The sequence below is a fragment of the Sphaerodactylus townsendi genome, linkage group LG13 (assembly GCF_021028975.2).
Source record: "Sphaerodactylus townsendi isolate TG3544 linkage group LG13, MPM_Stown_v2.3, whole genome shotgun sequence".
Classification (NCBI taxonomy): Eukaryota; Metazoa; Chordata; class Lepidosauria; order Squamata; family Sphaerodactylidae; genus Sphaerodactylus; species Sphaerodactylus townsendi.
Window position 1 is genome coordinate 34,777,014 of NC_059437.1, and position 21,907 is coordinate 34,798,920.

General features: G+C 42.9%; 1 protein-coding gene across 1 annotated transcript in view; it reads right to left on the reverse strand.

Annotated features, from left to right (window-relative positions):
* The window catches only part of DEPDC5 (DEP domain containing 5, GATOR1 subcomplex subunit), a 62,471-nt gene that overhangs the window by 10,751 nt on the left and 29,813 nt on the right, over positions 1 to 21,907 (reverse strand). The window contains 14 exon segments of the mRNA XM_048514959.1: positions 69 to 177; positions 698 to 830; positions 1,404 to 1,481; positions 2,214 to 2,365; positions 5,147 to 5,209; positions 7,854 to 7,959; positions 9,285 to 9,418; positions 10,602 to 10,821; positions 12,585 to 12,752; positions 13,030 to 13,147; positions 13,828 to 13,988; positions 14,924 to 15,107; positions 20,761 to 20,826; positions 21,652 to 21,743. Coding sequence (XP_048370916.1) covers positions 69 to 177; positions 698 to 830; positions 1,404 to 1,481; positions 2,214 to 2,365; positions 5,147 to 5,209; positions 7,854 to 7,959; positions 9,285 to 9,418; positions 10,602 to 10,821; positions 12,585 to 12,752; positions 13,030 to 13,147; positions 13,828 to 13,988; positions 14,924 to 15,107; positions 20,761 to 20,826; positions 21,652 to 21,743 — 1,784 coding nt within the window.

Here is a 21,907-nt window from a genome sequence, read left to right on the forward strand (position 1 = left end):
GAGCATCCCTGAAAAAGGGGACAAATCCAGGTTCCCATTTATGTGCCTGGTGGTGTTCAGAGCCTGACCTCGTTCCGGCTCCTTGTCTGCTACAATCTTGTAGAAGTAAAACCCATAGATAAAGGTGCGCAGGGCCTCTCCAGAGGCATGCATGATCAGCTGCTCATCCAGCATCTTCTAAAAAATTAAGAACAAGGACAAATAAAAGAAGTGTTATCATTTCAATAGTATAGCGAGGGGGAGCATTCAGCACAACTCGGAATTTTTCTACAACCGATGGTTAAATAGTTTGGATGGGACAATTTTAGGCTACCTCAGTTCCCAACATTTCATCACACTGTAGCACAATTGTGCAACTGAACACAGGAGGGACTGCATATAAAGAAGTAGGTTTGGGTCCTCTATAGCTCCTAGGATGAGGTCAGGTCGGAAAGCAGGTTCCATGGAGTCCCCAAGTGATACATCCTGGAGAAGCCATTATGGGAAGAACAAACCTTACCATCCGATTCTGAGTGGCCTGGCACTCACCAGCAGGGAAGTCTCCACACAAACCTGCCCAGAGGAATGACACCAGGCCCTTCTTTTGTCAATGCACATGCACATCAATCACACTGCAAGTCAATGCGGGAACAAAAGTGATGGAAACAAGAGCTATCGACAGCATTGTTAGCACCTTCTTAATGTAAATTAAGATTACCTGCAGGATGTCGATGGCCATGGCCTGGGTCTGCACCCCTTCCACTGTGTTCGCCAGCCAGTGGACTGCCTCAGCACTAATGAAGCTATATGGAGAGAGACCCTTCTGTTCTGACAGCAGCTGGATCCCAGTGCTAAAGGCCAAGAAGACAAGGGACAGTTGATATGGACTGATAAAACTCTCCTTTTCCTGCCCCAGTGTCTTCTTCCAGTTTCACTAAGTGAAGCTGATGAAGACTAGTTGGATTTATAATCCCCCTTTCTCTCCTATAAGGAGACTCTAAGGGGCTTACATAACCTCCCACACCCCCCCAACAAACAATTCCTGTGAGGTGGGTGGGCTGGAGAGAGCTTGGAAGAACCCAGACTAGCCCAAGGTCACCCAGCTGGCATGTGTTGGAGTGCACCGGCTAATCTAGTTCCCCAGATAAGCCTCCACAGCTCAAGTGGCAGAGCAGGGAATAATCCTGTTCTCCCGATTAGAGTACACCTGCTCTTAACCACTACGCCACTGCTGCTCTCTGTCACACCAGATGGACCTAAACTCTGATTCCTGCCATCTCCTCAGAAAATGGCAGGAAGCCATAGAATACTCTGCCAAGAGAGGCCTTAGCATTGCTTTAGAAACCAGAAAAATCTGTCATCTACTGCACTCTTTTCCAAAAAGGGGACAGCTCAAGAGGCAATGGAGGTGATGTAGAACTCACGTGGGGTGTTTCATGGCTTCAAGGATCTCTATTAGAGTCGATGATGATGTCAGGGAGCCAGCGGAAAACTGCTGAGAGCTGCAAAATTAAAAATAAATATTTTGCTGCTAGTCTGGTTGATTTTTGGGGAAGTGTTTCTTGCTCTTCAGTATAAATAATAGATGAACACCTTTTAAGTTCATCTATTAAAAAGGAAGAACGGACTGCCTATCTCCCTTTCCTGAAGAAGTTTTGCTTTGTTTTTCAGAGTAGAAGGCAGCAAGGACATGAGTGTATCCATAGAAAGGAAGAGCTCCAGGCAGGGCCCTGAAACAGAGTCTTTCTCGTCCCATAAGCCTCCTGCAGCCTTCCAGAGTTTGTTTATTTACTTCTTTTATACCCCACCATTCTCTCCAATGGGACTCAAAATGGCTTACATCATTCTCCTTTCTTCCACTTTATCCTCATAACAACCCTGTGAGGTTGGTTAGGCTGAGTAACGATGGCTGGCCCAAAGTCTCCTAGCAAATTTCCAGGACAGTGCGGGCATTCAAGCCTGGGTCTCCCAGATCCTAACACTCTAACCATTAGCCTTTCAAAAGGCTCTAAGGCAGGGGTGTCCAACTCTGGTGCCCCAGATGCTCATGGACTACGATTCCCATCAGTCCCTACCAGCATGGCCAATTGGGGCTGATGGGAATCGTAGTCCATGAGCATCTGGGGCACCAGAGTTGGACACCCCTGCTCTAAGGCGCATTCTTTTGACCTTGCCAAGGTGATTCAGTCACTGTCACCAGACAGGAAATACACAGTTTTATCTTCTTTCCATACCTGCTTTCAATGGAACCAGATGCAGAAGATCCCTGGTCTCCTATGTTTTGGGAGCTGGCAAAGGTTTGAGTGTTGCTCCGGTCTGTGGACTGTCCAGAATTGATCAACATGCTGCCTTCTAGGACTGCAGGAGCAGTCTGATCAAGGGAGACCTTGGGGAGGGCAAGATGTTAATGCTGCCATGCAGTTCATTACAATTTCCCCTATGCATCAAACTTAAAGACTCACCTGTGAATAGAATACATATTATTGCAGGTATGAGCTCCGTTGGCTAAGCATAAAAGAAAAATATGCAACGACACATCTTGAGAGCTCAAGCTATTGGGAGTGCTGTATTAATGCCCCATAGGCTAGACATGTTGTCTACAAATCAACAACCTAACCTGGTTTAATAATAAAGACAACTCCCAAAGGAAAACAGAAAGTGTAGTTAGGTTAGGGTGCTTAAAATTATTTCCTGTGGATCCCATTCTCTGATGGCCTTCTGGTTCCTTGGAAAAGAGGTGCTGACAATTGTTGAACCTGAGAATATTTTTGGAATCTTGAAACAGGTAGTAGGCCCCATCACAAAAGGACTGCCCTGGGGTGAGGGACAGAGGGCTGGACCCAGTCACAAAACATTGGAAACTTCACAAAAGTTATTGATTGCTGTTTTAATGGGGTTTTATTGTAACTATTGTTTTATTGTGTTGTTCACCGCCCAGAGCCCTTCGGGGGAGGAGCGGTATATAAAACCAATTATAAATAAATAAATAAATAAAATAATAGAAGGTTCCAAGTCAAGCAGTGTCTTATAATGGAGGCAGCTGTTTCCAAATAGGTGCTGCCTACAGACAGAAAGGTGATACCTTCTTGACTCTTCTGAAGCACAGGAAAATCAGGATTTCCTCTTTGAGGATGAGATGTTTTGGAGAAGTAGAGGAATATACTAGCAGGAAATATACTAGCAGGTGCCATGGTGCCAACAGGCAACACAGCAAAGTCTGAGGGGGGATATGATTGAAGTCTATAAAATTATGCATGGGGTAGAAAATGTTGACAGAGAGAAATTTTTCTCTCTTTCTCACAATACTAGAACCAGGGGGCATACATTGAAAATGCTGGGGGGAAGAATTAGGACTAATAAAAGGAAACACTTCTTCACGCAACGTGTGATTGGTGTTTGGAATATGCTGCCACAGGAGGTGGTGATGGCCACTAACCTGGATAGCTTTAAAAGGGGCTTGGACACATTTATGGAGGAGAAGTCGATTTATGGCTACCAATCTTGATCCTCTTTGATCTGAGATTGCAAATGCCTTAACAGTCCAGGTGCTCGGGAGCAACAGCCGCAGAAGGTCATTGCGTTCACCTCCTGCATGTGAGTTCCCAAAGGCACCTGGTGGGCCACTGCGAGTAGCAGAGAGCTGGACTAGATGGACTCTGGTCTGATCCAGCTGGCTTTTTCTTATGTTCTTAAAGATGACTGGTCCATATGTACCCTCAGGTGGGGACTAAACAGTACCTACATGGAACATTTCCAGAGCTGAAGGCAGGATTTTATTGAGGAGTGAGGTTGTATATGTATGTTTGTATGCATGCATCAGCTATCTGTATTCAATCAGTGCCAAGTCTCAAAAAACTCTGATTTCAAAGTTACAAATTGTCTCTTCTGTTTAAGACACATTCAATTTTCTTTAAGTTTACAGGGAACCATTGACAGTTTGACACAAAACCTTCGTCTTTCCCTTCCCGGCTTTGCCATTTGAGTGATTTGTTACAGAACACTTTCCTCCCATATTGTGTAATGCTCTATAGTAGACTCAGAAGCAGCAGCAGAAGGAGCAATTTAAAAAGGCTTTTGAAAAGTACATGAGCCCTTGAAACCTCCGCATTAAAACGAAACAGGTTACAGTTGCCAGCTCCCATCCACCATCAGCAGCACATTATGTTAAAGCTTTGTGAGAGGAGGTGCGGAGGAGGAGGGAAGGAAGCAAGCCCAGCAGCAGGAGAGAAACGGCTGAGGGAAAGGCAAGTCACCACAGCAAATCCTGAGCTTTAAAAGAGTTTGATGCTGTTATCTTTACCATCTGTAACTCAATACCAGCATAGACTGAGCATTACTCATTTTAACTGGAAATTATTAATTCTTATAAGCATGCTTAATTCCTAAAAGTACTGTCATGTCAGCCATCTTTCAAATCCGCCCCAGCAACTCAGTTTGTGGGAAATTAGCTGCCGCCCCCCCCCCCCCGCAGGTGGAGGCTATTTCATGCCATAGTCAAGATATTATCAAGATATTATCAAAATTCCACCTCATCTTCTTGCACATAAAAATCCTTCAGATACCTAAGCACTAACACCAGTTGTGGGGATGGATAAATCTATAAAATAAAGATGGTGATGAATGATCAGGGTTGATTGGACAGGTGTGCCCCGGAGCAGAAAGGATAGTGCAGTTCACCGAACTTTTTATCTTTCATAGTTTGGGGCACAGTCCTTTCAAACCACACAATCTTACAGTCTAATTTGGCCAAACCAGAGAAACAAGTCAAGCAGGCAGAAGCAGATTTATTTCTTACTGGGCAACCAGGTAAAAGCCAGGCTGCGAGTCTGTCTGCCTTTCTTCTCTGCATGGCCAAAGATTTTTTCTTTAAAAGGTGAAAGGTAAACACTCAAAAAGTGGTCCACTGACATAGCCCAGCAATCAAATCACACCCAAACTCAGACCTCAGTTGCAAACTTTAAATTCATTTTATGGCTTTGCCAGGTTTAAAACAGAAGTCTAGTGGAACTTTAAAAGATAACATTCATTTCAGCATAAGCTTGTGCGAGTCAGAGCTCACTTCTTCAGATGCTATGAAGGGGAAAACACTATGGCAACTATTTTAGAAATCTTCACAGGTAAACTTACAAAAGGAGGGGAATAGATATGCCCTGATCTGAAAGCTGACCTGATTGTGGAAGGCAGATGTTGTGCGTGGGCTCCGAACAAAATCCATAAAGAAGGTCCCATCCTGAAGGAATTGGAGCAGCGGCAGGAATGAGAAGATAAAAAACACCAAGTTGTGCAGATCTGCCACCACAAGGAAGAAGGACAAAGCAGACAAGATCCCCAGACAAGATCCCCCAGAAGTGCCAGCAATGCCGGCCCTTCCGTGGAAGCCCACAAATAAAGATTTTAAGGTTATGAACCAAGAAAGGCAGAGTCAAGCAAGGGAAGCGTGAATTGTGGCTCCACCCCCACTGAAAAGCATTGTTGGCTACTTCTCTTTCAGTAGCTGTCTCCCACATGCTCGTCTCTTAATTCGTTTGGTTTTATTGCATTTTAAAATTATTGTAAGCTGTCTCAAGAAGCCTAATAGTTAGTAAACAAAGTGTAAATGTTTTTAAAAAGCAAAACTAGTTTTCACAGCTATAAGAATAAGCATTCTGTGCCCACTCCCACATTCTTTATTTTTTTCCTGTGTCCCCACAGAATCACAGCCATGACCATAAAGCACCATCACAGGACAAGTCCACTAAGAAAACTGCATAGCAACAGAGAGCCCTGATAAACACCAGAAAGACCAACAGTGGTTCAAAGGACAGAAAGCAGTTGCAGGAGTAAAGGAGCCAAACTTTGCTATTAAGTTCAAAGCAGGTACAATGAGGACGAGAGGCAGAAGTCCTCTCCAGAGCTGTTATTTTTACATTGCTTGTGCTGTGTTTAAGAGAGCAATCTGAAACAGGTCTATTCAGAATCCTTCTCATGTTTATTCAGAGAGATTTACTCCCAAGGAAAGTGTTCTTGGGATTGCACTGGACATGCCCTAGAAGGCTTGTGAACATATATGAAAATCCTTTACACCAAGTCACATCATTGGTCCATCAAGGTCAATAATGTCTGACAGTAGCAGTTCTCTAGTCTCTCAGGTGAAGGTCCTTCACATTACCTGTTACTGGATCCTCTAACTATAGATGCTGGACATTGAACCTGGGACCCTGCGCATGTCAAGCAGATGCTCTACAATAGAGCCACAGCCCTTTATTTATGTTCTCTATCACTCTGCGAGAGGCAAGTCTGCCTGATTTCCAAGGAAGAATGTGATGTCCGTGTCCCAGCCCAGCATCTTAACCAGCTGTTCACTACTAATCTCAAAAACAAAAAGACTGATCTTTTTGCTATCTAATTGCTGATGGGATAATGGAACTTTCCTAAGTTTTCGTAAGGCAAGGTTTTCATTTCACAGAGTCGTCAATAGTTCGTTGCACAGCTAATTTCTTATCTGGTGCAGAACCAAAATGATACTTAAATAGTGTCCTTCTGTTGGGTACAGAGCTATGAAACGTTAGTGGCTAAAACTGTGCACCAAAAAAGTTTCCTGGTTCAAGCCTCTCATCTGCCACAAACTCATCATGTAAGTTTAGTTAAGCCATGATTCTTAACCTCATCACTAAAAATTGATTAGACTGCTGTTCTGAAAATCTCTTGCTAGAGAAAGAGGATGCAGATAATTACAGCTGAACCTCTAACCAACTTTGTTCTTCCTTCTATAATACTCCCATAGTTTTGGTGTTATATATGAAAGCCAGTGTGCTGTAGTGGTTTAAATGTCAGACTAGTATCTGGGAGACCTGTGTTCAAACTTCCATAAAATTGCTAGTTGATTGTGTGCCAGTTGTTTTCTCCCAGGGTTCTTCTGAGGATAAAAAGAGGGGAAAGAAAACATGCATGCCACCTCAGAGGACAGGTGAGATAAAATGCACCAACCTGATAAGTACAATAAATCATCTGCAGCCCAGTTTTGGGCGTTTTGACCATCAGTTCCCAGAAACTGATTCTGAGTGGAGATAAAGAAATCACCCTCCCTCTTGATTTTTAGAAATACAGCTGTTTTAGAGAGCTTTGTGGCTGTAGAGTATGGGGGGGGGGGGATAACGGGTAGTTTCTATTGGCAGGATGATAATGTGTGGATGCAGATCTTTTTCTATTTTGAAAATTTTGCCATTTTTTATGATTGTAAGCTGCCTTAGCTCCCCATTTTATCAGGATAAAAGATGGAGCATGCAGTTTTTAAATAAACCCATGCTGTATCAGCCTTTCTGAGCAACTGAGTTGGAAAAACATTGGGATGCCTGAGCACAAAAGATGTCGGGGCTGCTACAGCCACAATGAACAAGCCACATGAAAACTAAATAGTGCTACAAATATTTTTAAATGCTTGCATGATGGATCTTCATTTATAAATGACTGGTCTTCTTGTTTCCTCTAAGTCCGCCATCTGTATTGTATTATTGCTGGACATTCCTAGGAGGGTGGGAGCATGAGAGGATATTGTTTCGGTCGCTTGTTTTTAGACTGGATGAATTAGTTGTTTAAGCAGTTAGTAGTTATAGTAGTATATTTCAGTATTTTAGATGAAATTGTATATTTTTGTATTTTATGGTGTGAGCCGCTCTGAGCCAATTTGGAAGAGCGGCATATAAATTGAATGAATAAATAAATAAACTGTCCTGAACCTGAATTCTAATAAAATGGACAACACAGTCATGCCTATTAGTGACAGGTTAGGTCAGAAATATTCAGAAATATTAGTTTTATAGATCTGTGCTAGTCACATGTACTGGGCCAACAATCAGCACTTCCCTCCCTGTTTAAGTGGCCCAGTAAGTCTTTACCTTGCGTGGACTATCCACATAGGTGGGTGTAAGGGCAACACTGCCACTTTCCACTGGCTGGACACAGCTTTTTCCAGCTGCCACTGCTGCCTGTTCACCCAGGGTCCTGGAAAACAAGGGACAGGTACATCAGAACATAAAGACAGTCCTCTTTCCAGATCAGGGCATAACAAAACCCCTAACATTAACCTACAATTTGATTCTGCTGCTAGCATGTGAATTCCAATTACTGAATGGTGAATATTCAATATGAATAATAAATTAAGCACATGAAGAAATTAGCTGTTATACCGCTCTGGTGGGCAAGAGGGGAAACAGAACACAACACACAGACATCAGAGCTTAACTAAGGCCCTTTCTGCACGGGCCAAAAGCGGCAGCTTTGCTGCCGCTGCCAAATCGCTGCAGCGGCGCTCAGTTCCCGCCAAAATGGTGTTTTTGAACTTCGCTCAGGGAGCGAGGTTTTTTGCAAACGCCAGCTTCCATTTGGTGCCATGAAAAATGGCACCGGGTGGAAGCTGGCGTTTCTCCCCCGGCCCTCCCAAACACTGCTTACCTCCCGTCGCCTTCTGTCGTGTTGTGCAGGCCAGGAGACACACACCCCTGGCCTCATTCTCCAGGTTACCGTGCAGCTCACCAGCCAGGAAGTGATGTCCCCTAACCTCCACAATGTGACAGAGAGCGATGGGAAGTGAAAAAACAGCGTTTGGGAGCTGAGCAGCCTGTGCAAAGGCTGCTCTTGCCATGCAGCTACTTCAGGTGGGACCATCCATGCGAACGGTCCCACAGGGGTGCACCGGCAACCCCCCCTCAGCACTCATGCAGAAAGGGCCTAAGACAAATTAAGCCATATATTAAAACACACATATAAAAAAAGATAATATTACAAACTAAAACAAAGACTAAAAAGTAGCAAAATAACACATTGAAATGGCTAACTGAATCTTCAATATTGGAGGCTTCAGCCTTCTTACAAATGTGCTCCCTAATAAATTGTTTGAAACCCATAAAGTCACAGTTACCTTTTAGAGGTTTAGGACTCAGACAAATCCAAAGTGTCTTCAACCCAAGCTGGTTGGGAGGCTGAGACTGGAATTCAAATGGTAGTAGCAGGATTCACGCATCTTTCTAGACTTAAACATGAAACTTTTTACCTGAATCACCTTATAACGTACATTGTCTCTTTGTTTCTGTGAAATGATTACCAGTAATTAGAAAGTCCACACTTTCTAATGTGTCATCTTTTCTAATGTGTCACACTTTCTAAACGTGTCATCTTTTCCCCCAAAAGAATATTGCAATCAAGGAACATGGAAAACCAGGATCAGAGAACAGGAACTACCAAGGAGAAACATCTGTAGGGTTCAGTCTCCTTGTTTTTAAAAAAGGTTCTTTTGGATTGTCCTAGATTGGTTGATTGATGGGACTCACTTCTGACTAGCCTCCATCTCCAACAGAGCTGAAAGTGCAGAGGTCCCCTTCTTGCCAACAGGAGGAGGCCCAGATGGTTCCAATGAATGAGTGGACAGTGAACCCACCATTTGTAAGCCTTTCACAGCATTTTTCTAAATGGAAAAAAGGAGAGGGGGCAAAGTCATTATATAACTTCAGCAGTTTACTCTTCACCAGGAGAATATTATAGTGATTGAAAAAATCTGTGGACTTACCTGTACTATAAACCAATTTTTTCATGTATTTTCCAAAACCAATGAAAACACTCCTCTGGGAACTGTGGGTAACTTCTACACAGGGATGGAATTTTGTGGTTTCTCATTGTTGGTGCAACTCCCTTCCCAGGCCCTGAACTTCAGTTCCCAGGTTTTCGGGGCAAGGATGACATTTAAACTAGTTGAAGTCCACAATTCAAATGTACCCTTTGACAGCTACTCAAAGGAGTTGTACTTGGCTCTTGCCATATCCCCGATGAAAAGCAGTTCCAGCACAAAATGCTTTGGAATATATTTGTTTGTCAGATTTATACTACTACTGTTCCTTCAGAGACTTTAGAGTAGCTAAAGCCTGTGCTGACATTTCATTTTAATTCATTTTATTTTATGATTTTACATTTTATGGTTTCGTTACTATTGATTGTTTCCTGATTGCTTACTAGACCTATATGACAATCATTAAGTGTTGTACCTTATGATTCTTGACAAATGTATTTTTCTTTTATGTACACTGAGAGCATATGCACCGGAGACAAATTCCTTGTGTGTCCAATCACACTTGGCCAATAAAGATTCTATTCTATTCTTTTAAATAGTTCCATGTACTCTCGGCTGACAAATTATGGCCATGACACACCTCCCAGCTTCAGAAGTGGAACTTCATCACATGACTTAAGAGCATTCTCTATTTCCTTATGTTTTTATAGAAAGATTTCCTGAATGCATCTGAACTGTTGTGCGCCACAGTTGTGTTTATGGTGCCATCTTTCTTTATGAATTCTACCTTTATATGCACAACTAAAGTGGTTTGAATAACCGGTAGTTGGTATACATATTTTTATTATAGTATAAGCTTTTATGGGTTAGAGTCCACTCTGTCAGATGCAAGTAAGGTCTAGTTTAAATCTAGACAATGTGAATCAGACAGATATGTGCATAGTACAGTCACACTCATCAGAGAACCAAGAATGGGTGGAGCTCTTTGTCAAGTGTATATCCAGTGGTAAACCCAAAATTGTCCTGCACAGTGTCTGAAACGGCTCTGAAATTCACACAACTTTGCTCAAAATTACTGGCTCACCCGGATCATCCTGTCTGATCGGTGACGCCTGCGAATACGGTTCAGCCCCTCCACGAAGCGGATGAAGCCATCTAAGAGCTGCCATTCCTCCTCATCTGAGCGGGGCTTGTCACCATACACATCACAATGCGCTTCACCCTCTGTAATGCGCTTTGTGGCACTGACGCAGGCTGGCAGCAGAAGGAAGCGTGTCCTCCAGAATTTCAGCGACTCAATGAGGCTGCATATAGGAAAAAGGGAAGGGGAAAAAATACATCACGCAGAACACTTTATACCCTATACAATTTTAATGAGCACCTAATGGCTAAACACACGTTTCTCGCAAGGCATTCAAATGCAATAAAGAGAGTAAACCAACTGCTAACAGGTGAACAACATTACAAGCTCAAAGAACATTTTACTAACTTGCCTGTCTAAAAGAGACCTAGGAAGAAACTGTGATTTTTAACTGTTTGGATTCTTGCTTACCAAAGAAAAGTGGGTTGTTGGCAAGCTAATAATCTCTCCATACAGCTCTCTCTTCCTTTCTAGAGGAGAGCTTCTTTCCAAGCTGTTCACAACTCTGGCAGAGAAGGAACTACCGAGAGTTCAACTACAATTTTTTGTATTGCAATTTTAATTGGTTCAGAACAGGATAATCACAGCAAGAACATTTTATCTAGAGATGAAACTGCTCAAAATTTTAACACTGAGACTGTACAACTGTAATGCGCTGATCTCCCCGCTGGTCCAGAATGCCACAGCTCAACTATTAGTGGGAGCTAGATGGAGCATGCACATTGCTCTCATTCTGCAGACTCTCCATTGACTGCCCACTTGTTATCGAAGCTCCATTTACGGTACTGACTGTCACATATGAAGTCCTTCATGGCCTTGGCCCCTCTTGTTTGCAGGACCACCTCTCTCCCTGTGTTCCAACATTACAACTCTGCTCATGTCAGCAGAGGCTTCTGCAGGTACCAATCTGCAAGTGGGCATCAATGGTCTAAAAAGGTGGTGGTGGGGGCTGTATTAGTTGGATTGCATGACGGATGCAAAGCAAGCTCAAAGGGCACTGGTCTCAAGTTACACCTAATGCTTCTCAGACCAAGAGGCAACAAGATGATTAGGTTTTGCAGGAAAAACACACAAGACAAACAAGTGTCTCCAACCTCTCTCTAAACCAGATATTAAATGGACTGGGTTAATGATTCTGGATTTTGTTTTTGGACCAGCACGGCTATAAAGAGCTTATTTCAACAGTAAAACAACCCTCTTACAGTTCCTGAAACGTATCAACCTTCAATTAAAAAACAACAAAGCGACACTCTAGTGAGAAATTGCTCAACTACAATTTATCAACAGATTCTTCTGTATTAGCCAGAGATTAATCTGAGTTGGCATCTTTCTTAGCTGGTATAGGTGTTAACTAGATAGACCCTGTTATTACCAATGACAGCTGCTTTGAATGGTTAATATGCTATCTTGTATACTCTGAAGTTTTGAAAAGATATGTCTCAAACAACACTACTTTCATCTAATGACCTTTAAACTCCCTATTAAACGTTTTCCCCTCTGTGCTTGTTCGCAAAAATATGAGCTGAGTCTCTCGCTCACAAAGACTTATGCTTCAATAAATCTATTAATGCTTAAAGTACTTCAAGACTCATTCTGCTTATACAGTTCCAGATGCAACTTCAATCAATCCCAATTCTCAATAAAGAAATATACTGCTCTGGGACTTCATCCCATTCAACTGGACAGAATCAATACAGGAAAAGAAAAAGGCAAATCCTCGCTCATTGGTCCTTGAACTGCCTTTAGATAACAAAAAGTGATTAAACTTGATATCAACAGCATCACCAAACTCCTAAATTTTCTGTTAGGTGGTCTTCCTATGGTCTTACAAAAAGCCACGAGCTCCTCAAATAGAGCTGGACAATCTGTAGACATGCATGGAAAAATAGCAGAGCACAGGACAGACAGAACTATGGCTCTGCTTACCTGAAATCTTCTGAACCTGCAGAGCAGATATACTGGTCCAAGTAATTCCACTTGTATTCTTCCAGCCTCTCGTGGGAGAACTCCACCCAGCAGGAGACAAATTCGGAGTCAGAGTGGGAAGGGCACAAACTGTAGGTGTAGTTGATCTGAGCAGATTCATATGGATACCTAAAAAGGAGCAGAGTAAATCCCTTCAACTCTCTAACTTTTTAAATGTAAAACTGCTAGTCTATATACTGGAGTTCCATTTGTCCCAAGATCCCAGCTTTCTTTGTACGTAACAGAGAACAAAGCACAGCTCTTTTGGGCCTGAATCACTCCCATTCACTGATGGGTGCTGCCTCTTCTCTATGGAATACAAAGCCAAGCATGCCATGAGAAGCCTGGTCTTACACAGGTGGTTGGAGAGCAATGAGTCCACATGACGACTGGAACAAGTACTCACTTTGGCAGATAGCGAGTGACGGTAATGATTTTGTCCTTAAGGATCACTTTATGGAAGGTCCGGCCCATGCTCAGCCAGTACTGATCTTCCTCTTCGGGTCGATTTCGTGACACAAGTCCTAGTTGCAGACCACAGAGAGAAGGCGAGAAAACACTCATCTTCTGAGTCTGCCCAACAGAACTCTGCCATATCCCTGTATTCCATAGTAAGGGAAGAACTTCAAAGTGTATGGACTTTAAATCTCCCTCGCTGGCAAGATTCTCAGTTTTCACTGAACACCTTGAAGCAAGCAGACTGTGGCATAACAAGTGGGTCTGACCCACAGGACATAAGCTACCAGTCAGCCCTCCTGCATAAGTCTCACTGAAACAAGTTTCAAAAGAGCACAATGCTGACATCCTGACTTCTACCTCAGTGATAGGCCCCAAGATGTCTAGGGGCCCCTAGATGTCTACCTGACTGTGAGGTAGCAACCAGAACCTATCTCTAAAAGGCTGGCTTGGCCTGGTCTACACATGCTCTACACATGCAGCAGGAGGTGACAAAATGGACCGTATCACTTCAGATGGCAAGCACCTACATTGAATATACTTACATTTTAAAAAATCACATCAAGAAGAAAACCTGCTTTAGCTTTTTAATTGCAGATAGTGGACCATTGTAAAATATAATCCCTTGCAATCAGATGCTCCACAGGGCATTCTAGGATCTCACTATTCTGAACAAATAGACAGGAAAAGAGGAACCAGTTCATGTTCCTGCTTGCATAGGAAGAACAAGGAAGATTTAGCAGCTCACCTCGGCTATACAAAGGGCTGCTGCTGAGTGGGGGTTGGACAGCTGCAGCTGGCTTCTGAGGTTTACTTTGCACAATCAGTTGGTACCCCTGCATGAGACGCTGGCAGATGAATTCCTCAAACACCTGGTGGGCAGTCATCTGAACACCTTCCTCATCCCTCCTGAGTGGAAGAAATTCGTCACAGGTGACCAGGAAGTTCATCCCCTTGGCCTTGCATTTTATAATCAATCAGGATTGGGGAAACCCTGAAAAAAGCCCTCATTAAGAATTGGACCTGACGTTGCTGGGATCTTATGTCCTGAACATATCCAGAAACAAACTGCTTGTGAGTATCCCATGATTTCCAACCCCCATCAAGTTGCAGCAGCTTGATGACAGCTCCACAGAGTTTTCAAGGCAAGAGATGCTTAGAGCTGGTTAGCCATTGCCTGCCTCTGCATGACAATCCTGGACTTCCTTGGGTGGTCTCCCATCCAAGTGCTTACCAGAACTGACCCTGCTTAGCTTCCATGATCTGATGAGAGTGGGTTAGCCTGGGCCGTTCAGGCAAGGAACCCAAACATTGAATTGAAAAAACCCAAACCCTGCCAAGACAAGCAATGACATTTCAGGCAATGCCAAGCCAGCTGTCTGGTGACTGCAACACCAGTTCCCTACTTAATTCACTACCTTCTCCAGGATGGTTGGAACAGGATTTCAAAACTACACTCTATCATGCAGGTGACCTAGAAGACCACAAATGTTTAGACAGAACTCCAAACTAATACACATAGACCAAACATGTATCTTTTTATATGCAACTTTGCAAAATACATACAAGTGTTAATAATAGCCAAGTAGTATCATTACAAAACTACTGCAGAACAAGTGTGGACACACTAGTTTTTAAGGGCAAGAGAACGCACAGCTCTGCTTATGAGCGGACAGGGAACCCATAGAGGAAATGCAACTGCCTGCGAAACTCTCTGCTCCAAACGCTTACCCCCTCTCCAGCAGCTAGATATTTTGACTCAGACCTGGGTGGCCGAAAAGAAGTAAGTTTCAATGTTACTGACAAGACTGTTTATGCAATCCCACAGAGCAGAAGGCACATACCTGTCTAGATCAGCCTCAGGAAGCAGGTCATAGCAACCTTCAGTGTAGTCATTCTGTAGACTTTGACGATCTGGGAAGTAATCGGTGGTGAGGGGGAGGCATGCCGGAGTGGTGAGAGACTTCCAGTCCACTCCGACTGTGCAACAGAAGCCTGGCACTACAGGGGGAGCAGACAGTGTCAGAACTGCCTCGTTTCATCACAGAGCGGAAGGCAATCAGGGCATCAATTGGGGGGGGGGGGGGATATATCAGGAGCCAGAAACAGAAAGAAAAAAAGAGGAAGGTGCCACAGAAGCAAATGGGAAAGGCATGAAAAGATGCATGTTGGGTTGGGGGAATGAAAATCATCAAGGAAAGGGAAGAAGGGAGGGAGAGAGGGAAAAGAAAGACAGAGATTGTTAAACAATGCAGCGCCCATGCCAATTCACTCCCATCATGCAAGTGGGACTCAAAAGTTAATAAATTGTCTGTTGATTATATACTCAAGCCAATACAGCTGCAGCAGAATTAACACCATTATTAAGCGTACCAAGAATAACAAAAAACACAAGACAACACCAATATTTCAAGCCCAGACCAGACAATTAAGACCAGGCCCTCCTATTGGATGAATGCCAGATACAGCGGAAGGAAGAAGAGACAGAAAAAAATGACCACGTTTTACAGGAGTGCACAGTGGCAACAGAGGAAAAAAAAAAGAAAGGGACATTCTCCAAGTTGTCCAAAACAAAAATATAGCAGAGAAAGGCAGAAATGAACATCTGAATTTCTAAAGGAAGTTCTTACCTGGTGAACTTCTAATTCTTATGTTCATTTTCATTTGGGCTAGGCTCTGTTTGCTGGGACCAGTAGGCGGGGCAAAGCAACAAGCTTCCAGACTTCAAGGAAGCCCGTGAACTAAACCTGAGCTATAACTAAAAAAAACAAAACCTGAACACCTTGCAAAAGTGAGAAACGGTTATTTCTCAACAAAGCTCACAGACTGAAATCATACTGAGAAAACAAGGACATTCTCAGGAACTGAGCAAGTATGGTTGAATGAATTCCAATCAACAAGATGCTCACAAAGTGAGAACTTCCTTTTCTCTATGTGTGGATAGATGGGGGTTGTTTGGAAAGCAGAAGCACAATATATCCTTGGGTGGAACAAAAAGTACTCTCTGCTGTGTCCAAATCCCCTGGCATCTCAATCATTCTTAGTTTAGAATTTCTACATCCAAAGGTTGCCTATACAAAGGCAAAAGTGTCATATTTTTTTTAGTTACGTGTGAAGGAATAGAAGAATCACTTGGCTGCTCTATAGATCTCCTCTAAGGTGTTGCTCTCTCATGTGATGTTGAAGATACCATCTCTTTTATGAGTGAGCAATAATACCTTCAGGAATTGCCAGATTTGAAAAATAGTACACTATGTCTATATTATATGCACAGACAGGAAAACAATACGCTGCTTTCCAATGAAATAGCCATGTTTCCTCGTGTATGTGTTAAATGCTATCAAGCCATTTCCAACTAATGACAACCTATGAATGTATGTTCTCCAAAACATCCTATTGCTAATAGTCCTGCTGTGGCTTCCTTCACTGAGTCAATCCATTTCATGTTGAGTCGTCTTCTTTTCCTGCTGTCTTCAACATTTCCTAGCATTATTGCTTTTTCCAGTGTCTCTTCTCTTCTCATAATGTGAGCAAAGTATGATAGCCTCAGTTAGTCATTTTAGCTTCCAGGGACAGTTCAGGCTTGATTTGATGTAGCACTTGCCTTTTTGGGGGGCCATGGCATTCATAACATTCTTTGTCTAATCTGTGTGAAACTTGAGAGCTCTACAAACATCAAGGAAGTGCTGCTCTTTTGGCATGGTATATTATGGGCAGCATAAGCTTCTGAAAACAGTATTGATCCTGGGGATACATGCAGACCCAGCCTCAAGATTGGTCAGGAGGTCCCCCAATGAATTTTTTTTCTGGATCAAGAATCTCTCGTGGCTTCCTTGAGATCCAAGATGGCTTTGATTTTTTTCAAAACAGTCAAGAAAACAGAACACATTCCTAGCAAATATTCTCTGTAGGGACCTAGTTAATTGCTGACATGTGTTGGAGATGCTGCGTTGTTTGGACAACATGATTATGTATCATCAAGTTGCAGATGAAGGAAGAGGAGATGAATCTGTGTAGAAGTAAGTTTCAGGATAACCAGACAAGGTCTAAGAGATGTCCCTCTATTAGAAGGTGCAGCATCTATCTGATATGTAGAACCTCAAACCCTGACAGTTGGTTCTAGGATGCTGGATCTAATCCAAGAGAGAATAAACTCCTATCCACAAGAAACAAGAGGGAAAACGGGATCTTGCAAAAAATGTCCCTGTTTTGGGTAAGCCTTGGCCCTCAACACCGGAGAAATACCTTCAAAGAGAAATTCAAAGCCATCATTTGCTCCAGAACTACACGTACAATTTAAGGAACTGATAATAACGGCCTGCTTGGAATCAAGGCAATTCCCCCTATACTGAACGTTCCCTTTTTAATCCTAGAGGCTTGATGTGAAAGAAAAGACAACCTTTTTCAAACCAGCTAGTACTCATGTAAATCAGGGTGGAGCATGTGGACACCCGGTTCAAAGATAGTGTATCACTGAAGAAGCACAGCTTAATTTGAGAGTTATAAACATGTCTTGAGGTAGATCTTCCATGTCAACTTTGCGGTCTGGGATATCAGACTCCTCCAGCATGGCTGTAATGGGCTTTAACCTTGGCCACATTTTCTTTGTGAGCTTAACATAGAAATTTCAGAAATCAGGACAAGAAGAAAGATCTACTTCAACAGTCATGAGAGAGATGAAGACTGTTGGTTACTCCTTGGAAAGGGAATCTATTTATCAATCTGTATTGCCTTCTGAAAAGATGTACCTAAAGTACAGGGAACAGCAATAAAGTTACCCTTGGGATAGCCTTTAGTCATGATACAATAGTATAAATCAAAGACTACAGAGACTGTGCCAGGATAGACAATCCTATCTTTCTGACTTTCCAAATTAGGCATGAAAGCAAATGCCAATTACCAGAGAAACTGAAGATAGCTGCTCTAATGCTTTGTTAAAAGGAGCCAGAGAAGGAGGGAACCAAGAAGTTACAGGAATTAGTTTAAACCTTCTTCCAAGCAAATGGGCAGAAAACATTACTGAAGCAACAGTTACTGAAATATATATGCCTTGCAAAAGAAGAAACAGCACGGCTTCTGCTTCACCAACTATTCAGAACTATCTGAGAGTGTCAACAGAATTATAAACATGGAAATCCAGTAGACATAAACTGAGAAGCTTTTGATAAAATTTATCAAGGTCCTGAGTATATTCAGAAATTATGAGTTAAAAGAGTATGTCCTCTCAGGGATGTGTAAAACAGCTTTCCTTGCACAACAGCCAACACTGTAACACTCTTAAAAACCTATGGTGAAATAACATTTAAAATTCTCTGTGCCATTCTGGTCACCCCACCCAGAGGGGGGGAAAAGGTCAATCAAAATGATCAAAGGGATTGAGTATTTTTCCCTGCAGAGAAAGGCTAGGGAGTCAGGAGCTTTCGAGTTTCAATAAAAGCTGACTAAGATGGGAAGGTTTATAGCATTAAGAAGAGGTGAAGCAGGTGGGAAGAGAGAATTTTTGTCTCCCTCTTCTACACTATATGATCTCAGGGGGAGTGATGAACAGAGGGGAACTGTGCCCGGGGCATGAACTGCCCGCGTACACCCTCTCCTCCCCCAAAACACCCCTCCCCCGCCTCCCCATGGGACTGCAATGGCGCCGCCTGGGACAAGCCGACCCAATGTTCCCACTGCAGCTACGCACCTGCTCAGGGGTACCCTCTGAAATTGATGGGCAATAAAGACAGAGCACGTAATTCACCTCCATGACTCATGTTGATGGGCCACCAGCTTAGAAGGCTTCAAAAAGAAGATTGCACAAAATCATGGAATGAAGGTCTGTCAAAGGCCATTAGTGATGATAGCTAACAAAACCTCCATGTTGTGGCACTGTGCTGTTTTACCCCTTGCTACGGGGCTTCCTGGGCACAGCTAACCTCTGCTGGAAGTAAGATCTGGGACTAGGTGTTTCCTGGGTTTTTTTCAGCAAGGTCCTGTTATTGTCCTTAAAATCAATGTATTATGTTGTGATATATGGTAGGTTGTGGTGGGGCCATGGTAAAATGCGCAAGTCTTTGCCAAAAAATAAGGGAAGTGTAGAATACTGGGTAACAAGGACAAAGGACTCCATACAGAGAAACAGAAAGCTGACACAGAGTGGAAGAAACTGCTGAGATCATGGGTGCTCTTCTAACTTTCTACAGACACTTCTTCACAATCATGAATCCTTCACTTCTCTTAAGCCAGCTTCATACTAGGAATGCCAATCAGTTAAAGACATCTCAAGCAATTTATTGCTCCAGACTGAGTCAATTAATTAACTGACCAAATCTGCATAAATGGGCATATCGCTAAGCGGAAGCAGCACATACTATCCTTAGGAGATGCTTTTTAGTGCTTGCCGCAGGCACCATCTAAGAGGCATCCTGTCCTGAACGCAAGTGAAGGAGAAATGCCTCTTGTAAGATGGTTGTCTCTCCTCTTCCGTTTCGACTAAGACCTACTTAAAAAATAATTAGCATTTTTGAAGAGCCTATTCCCAAATGGCTTCCCTTCAACCTCATTATGAGTCCCCGCTCCCCGCTACAGTTGATTTAACCCACCCTCAGGCAATCTTAAAACCTGCATGCATAGTAAGGATATAATATATTGTGGTACCAGCTGGTATTTCCCCAGGCAATAGTTTACCTTCTCAGAAAGTGTTTGATTGGAGAGGGGAGGGGGAAAGGGGGCTTTGTAACCCAGGCCTTATTATCAGCTGCCTCTTCCAGATCAAAGCGCTTTCCATGGATGCAATTGCAACAGCAGCCTCAGGAGGAGTACCGAAGTTCCTGATTTGTGATTCCTTTGACCCTTCATCAGGCTTTCCTCCCTCTTCTCTTTCTCCTTTCCTTCCCCCAGCAGAATTTCTTTTTATTTTCCTTTTGTAATTCTTTTTGCAAAGGGAGGAGGAAAGTATTGTGTTTGGCTCCACCTCTTCAGGCAGTTACTTTAAGTTTAGTTCTGCCTCCTGAAGAAGCCGTTTTGGGGTGGTGCTTACTACCCTCTTTCAAAATTCCAACGGAGCCTGAAGGCTCATAAACATTGGGGATCCCTCCACCATAGTATGTCTTATCAAGTTTTCCAATTTGCATAACATACTTGGGACTTTTGCCCCCCCCCCCCCCGCTTCTCTGCATCCTCTGAAAATTCAGAACAGAATCTTTTAAAACAGCCAAGTCAAAACACCCACTCCGCCTCTTCATAGGAAAATTGTCTACTAGCAAGAGCATTTAGTTAAATGGAGTTATTGGCATCAATTACTGAAACGCTCAAACAGGAAAAGGATCCACAATGCATTAGGAGATTGTGTATATTCTGCAATTTTATGCCATTTGGGAATGAAACACCACTTAAAGTTTAAAGGCAATTGGTTCCATTTCTGCTACAATTGCTTACTCCCAGACAAACTTTCCAGACAGTCAGAAATGTGTTTGAGGGTATCCTTGTCTCTCCTCATGGAACTGTACCACACTGGCTTTTACAAGGGTAAGTTTGGAAGCAACCAAATATATAATGTTGAAACTTGCTATCTCTGAGAGGAAGAAAAGGAAACTGCTCACACGTTGGTTCATGAGCATCTGACTTGACTTTTCACTTTGCTTTTCCCGTCATCTACACAAACCAACCTCCTCTCTGACCCACCAACCACTGCTCTTACTTGGATCCGCAGCATTAGAAACAGCATCTTCCTTGGAATCCTTGTTCTGGGTTTTGATATTCATTCCTGTAAGAAGGAGAAACAGACTTGTACTGTCAGGGAAGCAGTGACCTCCTTCCTCAATTTTCCAAATTAAAACAAGTTCTCAGCCCAATAATGAAAGCTTTTGGATGCATCAGAAGGCTGGCTGAGATCTACACGTGTAAGGAAGTGCTAGCCCAAGAATTCTGGTGCCCAAATGAGAAAATCCCAAGAATAGCACCACAGTCCTTCCAGTGATGAAACTGGAGCACACAATCTGTGAGAATGCTAATAACGGTGTGCTTTTAAATGGAAGCTGTAACATTTTATATCATAATACTGTCCGATATTGTCTGACAATATTGTCCACCTGGTAATGTCATCTGAAACAACCATGAAACAGTTTTCAGGGTCCTCATCAACAAGCAGATGATAGATCTTTAAAATATACATCTCCTGCACAAACCTCACTCTCTTCAACTGGAAATGTGCAACAGAACAAACTGATTGCCTTAGGGATCATCTTCCAAAACCACAGGTCAAATTGTTAGAAGACAGCAAAGCTGATTCCCTTAGAGTCTAGAAGCAAAAAGAAGAGCCCAGGCAAGCTTCATTTGGCAATCAACAATCCTAATGCCACTTGCCACTCAATCTGGAATGACCAGGAACCCTCCCTGCAGGTACAATCAATATCCGAAGGTCAATGGAACCACTGAAAAGTGCAAGGATCTGCTACTGCAAAATGCCAGAAGAAGCGGCTATATTTTGTGGATGAGACCAGATCAGTTTGGAAAGAGACAGCTATCATCATACACAACCATTTGCAACTCTAACTGATATTTTCTGCACCACGGTTCCAGTCTATGTTACCATTGCTGCTGATCAACTGATTGGAATAATCTTCCATTCCACTAAAACTCAGGAAAGAACTGCTGTCATCTGGATGCCGAGAAACTCCATGCCTGAAAGGAAGAAAGGAAACAGTTGCTAAATGACTGAAGAAAGGCAGACCATTCGTCTGCTCCACAGGCTCTTAAAGCTCTAAAGTAGAATACTGAGGCAGAAACTCTTGGCAAGTACATGAAGAAAGAAGGGAGTAATTGACTGGAAATTACTTGCCCAGTTC